General features: G+C 36.8%; 1 protein-coding gene across 1 annotated transcript; it reads right to left on the bottom strand.

Moving 5' to 3' along the window:
* Nucleotides 1-1,243: 1,243 nt before the first annotated feature.
* Nucleotides 1,244-4,950, bottom strand: LOC111412118 (glutamate receptor 2.7-like). Its single transcript, XM_023042893.1, has 5 exons — nucleotides 4,547-4,950; nucleotides 3,025-4,316; nucleotides 2,512-2,821; nucleotides 1,945-2,336; nucleotides 1,244-1,826 (listed from the first exon to the last, which is right to left on the bottom strand). The coding sequence occupies exons 1-5, from the start codon at nucleotides 4,890-4,892 to the stop codon at nucleotides 1,533-1,535; spliced, it is 2,634 nt and encodes an 877-aa protein (XP_022898661.1). The 5' UTR covers nucleotides 4,893-4,950; the 3' UTR covers nucleotides 1,244-1,532.
* Nucleotides 4,951-9,971: the final 5,021 nt, after the last annotated feature.

Below are 9,971 nucleotides of genomic sequence, written 5' to 3'. Positions count from 1 at the left end.
GACCAAAAAAAAAAAAAATAATTAAAAAAAAAAAATATATATATATATATATATAGCTTTATTATTTCATTCAAATGTCATTCTCTCTACATCGTTGATTGTCAATTTTAAAAGACCCCAAACTAAAAATTCTAACTTCAAAAACCGTCAAAGGCGCCCACAGGCGTTGATGAAAAGGTTAAACTACAATGTTCAGAAAAATAAATGTTCAAAATGTAAGTTAATAAAAATAGCAGTGATTCAATGCCTTCGTCGAAATTGTCATTGCTTAAACGCGTTAACTAGAAAATCAATTTGACAAAAAAAATTCATAAATTTTATGAAGAATTAATTTCACACCCCCAAACTTCAATTTTTGAAGTTTTTTTTTTCTTTTTTTTTTTTGGATGAAATTGTCAAAATCATCGAGAAAGCAATATTGCCCTCTAGTTCAAAAATACATATTTAAAAAAAAAATAGAAAAAGAATAGTTATTTCCAGCATTTGCTTCCTTGTCCAACTCTCCCGCCGTCTGACGAAATTGAAATAGAATTGTATTACAAATTGCGTCAATACGTGGCTTCTTCTTTTTCTTTTTTCTTTTTTTTCCTTTTTTTATAAATTTCGGAAGCCTTTTTTCGACAATTACATGTCTATCAATATATCACTTGGTTGGTTGTGCCTTCTACATGTTTGGTCATCCATAAACACCCTCATATTGATGCGGTAAAAATGAAGAGGATTTTATGAAAAAATAGAACCAACGTCAACTAATTTTTATTCGCAATGTCCATTTTAGGAGAAGTTTGAGACGATTTTGGGTGGAAACAGTACGTTTTGAGTCAATTTTGAGAATTACGGATTAATTCTCAATGTTATGTCTTTTGTTTTTAGTCATTATCTAGATGTTAGTCATTGCTTTAAAGCTTTAATGGCACATAGTTATTTTTTATTAGAGTGAAAATTCATGAGAAATTTTCTTTCAATATTTTCTCTTTCTTGACATTCGTGAGCGAATCAACAAATTTGAGTTTATACGTGTAAATTTATTCTTTCCTATATAAACTTCTGCTACGTCAAATACATTTTACCACCTCTATGTTAGACATTTTAATACATACTCAAGATGAACAGCCCGACGTAATTTGACCTCTACCAAAAACAAAAGTCACACAAAAATTTCAAGAATGCTGTATATGATTTAAATTTACACAAAGAAGCTTTTCATAATCTATTAATTTTTTTACTTTGTAAATAAACAATATACAACTGAACCGTATCTGGATTTATTTATATATAATATATTTTAGATATGTCCAGCCTTGAACAGCATGTCAATCCTAGTAATATTGGTTGCCTAATGACTTAACAATTCAGGGTATATTTGGTATGCAGAATGAAAAAGGATCTGATCTGATCTCTACTATAAAGTTTTCAATCAACATTACCGAACATTTCAATTGTCAGCACATTTAGATCAAGTAAACGTACTTCTCCTCATTAGAATCTTCGGCCTTCCACCCTGAAAAAACTGCGCCAAACTAGCCATTGTATTAGGAAGAACTCCCTCCTCGTTGTGCAAGATCATATGAATGTACTTGGCTGTCTTTTGGCTTCTTTTTCAACAACCGAAGAGTGAAAATGAGGAAGCAGATAGTTGAAATGGCAGCAGAAACAAGGAATAAACCCCAGAAACTCTTGAGACTCAAACTTTCTGTTTCAGAATTTGGACAACCGTCTGAGGAACCAAGGTATTTATTTGTCAAATTTTTAACCATTCCATTCTCCATTAAAGTTAGAATGGCTTCAGAAACATCGCGAGCTATTGGAGAGCCTTTCTGGAATACCTGTATACAAAAACCCGTACAAATTTCAAGCATTTGATATGTTCTTTCCAGTAATACTTGCAGAAAATTTTGGATTTGTGACAACTCAAATTAGTATCACAAGTTACTGAATACTTACAAATCCCAGTCCTCCAAAACTGTAGGTAGGTCCAGTCACGGTGTAATCTTTGCAATGATCTTTGAGAAAAACTCTCTGGTGAGGAAGATCAAGAAATGCAGCTGAAATATTTTTACTCCTAAATTCCCCCAGAAAATTGTCATGGCCGCTTATGGTTTTGATTTTTTTAAGGTCAAGTACATCCCTCAGATAATCTTCTACAAAAGAGTCATCATCGCACCCTGCCGATAAATTTTTACTCTTTATCCACTCTAAACTAGTCACACTTGGCTCAAGTCTTGAGACCGTCAGCATTGATGTGAGGCTAGCCTTGTAACTTGAGGATAATACCAAAACAACAAAGAGCCACACCACAACCACCAGTTTTGTATAGTTGCTATTAACTTTTTCTCCTGTAAAATACAAGTATATTTGCCTCAGATTCATACAGAGAAAGGTCGTTAATACTAGGTATGAAAGATTGAACAGTGCGATAAAAAACGGATTTTAGTTTCTCTTCCGATGAAAACTATGCAACATTGTCTTGTCCACGTTACAAAACATGCACTAAATGATTAAGATGCTTACTATGAACGAAGAATAGAGAAGAGAACGTGAACCACATTGCAGTTCCAAGCTGATCCTTCCGTGACCCTTTAAATACTGGATTCTTCTGATGCTCAATAAACCAAACAACGAACATCGTGTAAAATAAAATGGCAATAGTAACCATCCACATGTTCCTAGTGAAAGGTTTAACAAACATCAACGCCATCTGGTGTTCGGATTTCACTGGGACCAACATTTGCAAGTCAGATTCCATAAATGGTTGAGTAAATTCCACAAATCTTGACCGGTTGGCTAAGATGGTAAAGTCCCCCACTGCAGCATCAAATATCTACCATGTAATGTGAATCACAAAAGTACAACAATTAGTTATAACGCAAAATAAATTTAATTTTTTATGTCGTTCTTACTGTTGAGATGGGATGAAATTGACTCGAATATTTCTCTACAATCTAAACGATGTTTGCAAAGTACAATAAAGGACAGGGCAGGGGAGCACGAAAATGCAGTGCTTCAGGCAGATGAAAGTATTACCTCATTGCTGACATTCCCAACCAGTTCATTATGGGTACCATTGAAAGGCACAAAAGAATAATGAAGGGTATAACTTTTGTTCAACACTTTTACCACCTCTTCGAAAAGTTTAACGCAAAAACCGTCAAATTCATTGTCATTTGATGTTTCATTCCAAAATGTAAAAGGAGGATGGTCTTTCGGAACTCCAATTCTCATGGGGTCTGACGCATTAGGCATTGCCCACCCTTTTGGGACTCGATCCAATTCCCCTGGCCATTTTACCGAGCTGACGAATTCATTCATACTGTCAATACCAGTAACCCTAATGCCCTTCTCCTCCATATGCCTCTCTGAGAAGCCAAATTCTGATGAACAGATGCCCAGCTCTTTATATGTCGTGTTGACGATGTTAACAATCTTAAATGTAGATTTCCGCTCTAATTTTCCACCATAGAAACGAATTTCACCACTTAGTCCAATGAAATTGCTGGATTGAATTTCATTTAGCAGCAATTTTGGACTACTAGTCGTGTTCCTACTTAATTTTTCTACTGCCTCGGCAATAGCTGTAATGCTATCGTATGCTTTTAGAGCGTGGATTCCAGGATCCGAATTGTCTTCATTTGGGTACGACCGTGAGAAATTCTTTCGGAATTGATCTTTCAGGTCTAGAAAATGCCTGTTGCTGTCTGAATAGTTGCTCTTGATCCCAATAGCACCTTGCGCGGACGAAATGAAAGAGGGATCAACAGAATCCAGAAGATCTGAAATAGAGTCTGCCAGAATCCACACCGAATCTCTATCCATTAGTCCCAAATCCTTCGCTTCTCTTAATAAATGCGTAGCCAGTGGTAAAGACGATTGATGAACAATAAAAACCCGAGATTGCTTCTTCCTTAACTTTCTTACTTCTTGTCTAATATACGTTTTTGGATCAGACAGAGAATGGAATGTTGGAAGGATAAGATCATACTCAATAGATGCGCTAACTTTTTCAAGAGCCTTGGATAGCATAGTATACGACCCGGAATTAGGAAAATAATTGTTATCTTCATGAATTACTATGATTTTTCGCCAGTGGTAGGAATTGACAATATCTGCGATACAATTTATCTGTTCCTGGCTATCGGTCGCCATTTGTACCAAGAAAGGCCATCGATTCTGGGTCGTTGGCAGTGTACTGGAAGCTGCTGCTAATGAAAGGACTGGCACTTGTGCTTTCTTTCCAACATCGGCAGCTAAAGCTGCTTCCTCCCATGTTCGCGTCCCAACGATAACCTGCACTCGTTTCCTGCCAATCAGCTCTTCGGCTGCACCTCAAGAAAACGAATTTGATCATTTCTGATGGATAATTATTACAAGAGAAAAAAAGGGCGTTCATGTGTATTTCGGGACTTTTAAACCAAGTTTGGTGGCGTGAGGAAACATTCGGCTGGTCGCCATGCTTGAGTTTGTTTAAATACTTCCATTTAATATGGTATTCTTCGAATTTTTCTTTTATGCATCATATTGAATATCAATAAAGAACACATGAAGATACCTGTTGAAACAGTCTGAACAGGATCCTCGCTGGTTTTTCTGAAATAAATCTTTAGCCTGTGATTCCTTGAATTGTTGTTGAAGTTCTGCACGGCCATGATCATGGCCGTCTTCTGTTCCTTCCCGATGCGGGAATCAACATCGATAATTGCTCCAATATTTGTGGATGAATGGTCAGCCTCTACTACTAATCCGAGACAAACAGTGAACAGAAAAGATGCAAGAAGTAGAGATAAAGTACACGACACCTTGGAACCTGCTTTGCTGCTAGATAAATCAAAAGGCATTTTTTTGCTTTGAAACAATGGTACTGTCTTCTTTATTTCGTTAAAAATGATCAATATCATGTATTTGGAATAATAAGGATCTAATGTTATGGACAGAAATTCAATTTTTCTTTTCCGCTGATTGAAAAATATATAGACGTGAGAACCAAATAATAGAATTGGATTAGAGCTGACTTTTCAAAATCTGGTGGAATTTTCTTGAGGTGCGTACGTAATATGAACCAAGTTGTTTAACGTATTTGGGTCAAAGTCTCCGTTTGTCCAATTCAAATGTGAGAGAGAATATTCTCCTTATTGAATAAGCTGTGGATTTTTTTCTCTTGTAATAATTATCCAAAAACTTGTGTATTTTTTTCCACTTCAATAACCTCAAGGAACCTTCACTTGTTGAAGACAAAAATAAAAGAAAATTACACAACTAAAATATCAGGCCGGTCCGGGTCAAAGTCACCTAGGCAATCGTCTAAACCTCAAAATTTGAGGAGGCTAAAAAATAATAAATAATAGGCTTTCTTAATGATTCATTAAACCATAATATTCTTTGGTCAACTCTAATTTAGATTGAGTTTATTCAAAATAAACTTTTCTCAAGTATAATATATATAATTAATTACTAGTTATCAAACAAGTTCAATATTGCAATTAATTTAATCTAAGTATGCATTTGATTACAAGCATGTAATTCTAGATAATTCAATTTACTAGAATTTGTTTGCATAAAGATTGTCGATTAAATATGTTTGATTGATTTAATTTTTAATTTAGAAAATATTATACTAATCTGCTTTTTATTGGTGGGTAGAAGAGAGAGTGAATTCCCTGAAAAATAAAATCGTACTCCTCCTAAAAAAATATTTTCCTTCATTTTGAGGAAAATATAGTCACGTAACCAAAAGTAGAAAAATGTTTTCCATGAAAAAAAATTGAAAATCAAACAGCACAACATTAGGTATTTGTGTGGAAAAAACACATATTTCATGAAAAATATTGACAATCAAACGCACCCTAATTTGAAAACTAATATTACCAATCAAGTAATTTACTTTAATGAGTTATAATTCAAATTTAATTTATCCTAATTGACTTTTAATCGAGCCCATAATGCGTCATTTAATATGAGTTCACTGGTAGAGTAATCATCGCTGCGTCAATAAATACCATTTGGTCCAATAATCTCGCAACTTATTTTGACTTTTTTCCTTCAAGATCTCAAATTTATCAAAAGGTGTCCAAATCAAAATTTTTAGCATCTGGTGATATGTCTCACCACTAAATAATCTTAACCGTCACTATAGAATCTAAAAATATATCTTACTATTTACAATATAGTCCCTAAATTTTGCATTGTTTGCATGTAGGGACCCATCCTAGGTTTGAGATCTGAAAATTACTCTGTTCCTTACAAATCATCCTTACAATATTTTTCAGGACTTCAACTTATGGTTAGTAATTTTTTACTATTTTCAATTTAGTCCTTAAACTTTTTAGAATTCGTAAAATTGTGCATTACTTGAGTTTTCCCAATTAATTATTCTTGGATATTATTATTTACATTTTGATAGTATTTTCTTCACAAACATGACAATTTTGCTAATTTGCATTTAGGTCCCTAAACTTTTTGAAAAAAAATACTAATAGAATCAACAGCTTTTTAAGTTGCCATATATGCTGTATATCATACTCTATAAAGACCTCCTCTCTTTAACATAAACTTCGTCTCTTAAAATATGGATAGATTGATTATTAATTTTGCATCTCAAAATTTAAGAAGACTAAATATTATGCTAGCATAATCTCTCAGTTGAAGAGATATTTTATTTTGCTACTATCTTTTGGATTGTACAAAATCTTCATTATAAGCCCTTATTTGATGTAGGTAAAAATCAGATTTTACAGGAAAAAAGGTGACATAGGTGTTATAGGTAGAATTTTGTTCACATCTTAGATCTAGGATTTTACTCATCTTCCATAAAGGAGTGAAAAAAGTAAATTTTGTTAAAAGTTAATGAAATATGTAGTGAAAAGGTAGTAGACACTGTAAAATGTGTAGTTAAAATTAATTACCAACTTTGATTTAGATTTTTATCAAATTTTAAGTTATATCAAAATTGGCTAAATATGTTATTTATTTAAAGATTCAAGTATTGCTATGCTTATTGTTGACATCAAAAATTGTAAAAACTATTCTTGAGCTAACTTTAAGAAAAATGAGACTCTTTGTCTTGGTAATGAAAGGCTTAATTGTACCACCTCTTCCCCCACTTAGCCCATGTTTACCTTTATTTTATAGGAGACCCCTTTTTCTTTTTGCCAAGATTATGTCATGTCAATCAAACCAGCTACAGCGTCGAACTCAGACAGCACGCAGCCGATCTTTCTTTGATTGATTGATGAGGTCGGTTGTCGTTATCTTAATATTCACTCAAGCAATGATAGCCTGCCAAAGTAGGAGAACTATGGAATCTATTGGTGGGATTAGGCGGTGCTGGCGTCACTTTCCCAAGTGTGTTTGATTGATTAGGTGATTTGATTAGGCGTAAGGATATACAACCATTATGTCTTTTGGGATTACGAAGGTAAAAAGATTGAGCTGAACTTCTGTGGCCGAACTGTGAGGTATATGGGGTGGGGCCCGTGAGCAATAGATATGAGATTGGACGTCGGTGGTCAACAGTTACCCCCAGGTAAGTGCTGTTTTGGAGGAGAACTGACCTCTGGACTCGGCTGGCCCTTCTTTCTAGAAGCGTCATGATTGCAGTTTTGAATCATGCCAAATGTCGTGTCCTAGTGAGGATGAGTTGTACGCCCTTTTACTGGCTTCCTTTAGAAGCTTCGTCAAAATGACGTAGTTTTGGCTGGATACATCTAGGCCCTTCATTTTCCCGAGGCAGCGAAAGAACTCTTAAGTGCATTTTTCCTTCTTCTGAGTGAGGTCGTTTATTCTCACTTTCCCAAATATTCCTCTGCTTCTCCTCTTCGTTCTTTTCTCTTCGCACTTTCATGAGCTGAACGAGTTTAGAGTACATTCCTAGGGAAACCAAAAGGAAGAGTCAGTTCTTTCCACCCCTAGTTCCTCAAATCCTAACTTCTGTCCCCATTTTTAACCTAGTAGATCTAGAATGCCCTATGAACATGGAGTTAGACCATGAGGGTTCGAGAGGAGAGGAGGTTGGATTTCTTAGGGGAAGTGAAGAGAGTCACTCAGGTGAGTGAGAGGCGAGTTCATATAGGTCGGTGGTGACCGGTAATATGTTGGCGAGCTGGAGAGCTAAGTATGGTATACCTAACTTGATAGAATTGGTAGTTCCTGTGCCATTCGATCGGGCTGACGCTCTCCCTGTGGGATGCGTGGCCTTAAATTGCGCTATTTTGAATGCCAGTCTTAAGCTCCATTTTTCTTGGGTGGTAAGAAAATTCCTTTCATTCTGGGGTATTGTCCCAACCCAGTTATGTCCCAACGGGTGAAGGACTTTGATTGCTACCTTTATTTTATGGCACCGAGCGAGAAACCTCGAGCTTAGCGTCGAGCAGTTCAACTCCCTGTTCATGTTTAAGAAAGACGGGAAGGATTCCATCTGGTGGTACACTAGTGTCAAGCTTAGGACGGGGGGTTCCTTAGTATTAGATACACCTTTCTCCATCAAGAAGTGGAAGGAGGAGTTCTTTTATATGTTGGGGGAGTAACATTTCCATCCTGCCAAGGTGGAAAGGGAGGACGTTGTCCTAACTCTCTATCACTCATTATATAAGTGGAAGCTCCTTCATTTTTGCTTTACTAAGCCGGTTAATAGAGTGGTTTTAATATTTCTTCCTTCTTTTTGCAATTTATAAGAAGGCAACCTTAACTCTGGCTACACAAAGTTGAGCTGAGATAGTAAGATCCTGGCCTAAGAGATGGAAATCCTGAAAAAATTTTTATCTCTGAATCTCACCTATTCCAGGCGGGGTTATCTCAGGCATCATCGGCCACTCCTGTGGTCGCGCATCACTTCAACTTTCATGCCTGTGACCTACAATAAGGACGACCTTCTCTTTGGGGTGTTCCCACTTATTGTTTTGTTTTTTTTTCGAATATTCTTTTCCCTTTCCAGGTCAGGACACGGATATGCTAGGCTACAAAAAAACAAAAGCAGCAGCAACTTAGACGGGAAAATGAGAGACCCCTCAGTTCAAGTAGTTAGCAGATCTGAGAATGTAGAGGTAGAGGAGATTCAACCGTTGAAAAGGAACCGCCCCGAAGTGCCACGAGCGAGGACCCCTGTCTTAGTTTCTCCGATAGAACAATCCCCCTTTCTTATTGCTATCGAGGCTATGCCGACTTCGCCACCACCCTCTGCCACGATCGCTACTGCATCTAGCTCTGTCATGTCATTAGAGCGCTGCCCTAACTTGCAAAGGCCAACCTTAAAAGGTCTGCTTGGTCGCCGCCCTAAAATATTTTTGGACTTCCTCCGTGCTCCTTCCCCGGTAAGGAAGACTATAACTATCCTTCCTTCTACCTTCCGTGAGTCTACTACGCTTCTTACGAGGAGCTAAAATGAAAAAGAACAAGGCTTCCTAGCTAAGATGCCAGTGGAGAAGGCCATAGTTGCGGCCCAGCTCCACAGCCATAGATCTGTCTTGTATATGATATCTATGGTAGATAAGGTACTTCTCCTGGGCTCGCATACTTAGGAGTTTTGAATTTCATTTTGGTACTTATTTGCCGGGTTGAATTTTTGTTATCCCAGGTGAAAGCTGAGCAAGGCAAGATACTTGAAGCTAAGGACCAGGCTATGAAGCTTTATGAAAGCATGGAAGTGGAGAGGGCTGGGTAACCTGGGTTTGTCGAGAAAGAAATGGAGTATGAGGACCGCCTCAACAAAATGGGAGTAGAGTTGGAGGCAAAATCTGCCTCCAAGTTAAGCCTCATAGACGATAATAAGATCCTAAAGGTGTGGGGAGAAAAAGCTAATGAACAGACTACTATGGAGAATAAGAGAGTGGTAGATGAGTGAGCTTTGGCTGAGGAGAAACGAGCTTGGGCCAGTGCAGCTGAAAAAGGAGCTAAAGAGGTGATTAAGTGAGCTGAAGAGGTCGAGGTAAAGGCCATTGTTAAGTCTAAAAGTGTAATTGGCGATTATGTGGACAAAACAGACT

This window comes from Olea europaea, chromosome 16 (assembly GCF_002742605.1).
Source record: "Olea europaea var. sylvestris chromosome 16, O_europaea_v1, whole genome shotgun sequence".
Taxonomy (NCBI): domain Eukaryota; kingdom Viridiplantae; phylum Streptophyta; class Magnoliopsida; order Lamiales; family Oleaceae; genus Olea; species Olea europaea.
This window is presented reverse-complemented; position numbering and strand designations above follow the sequence as displayed.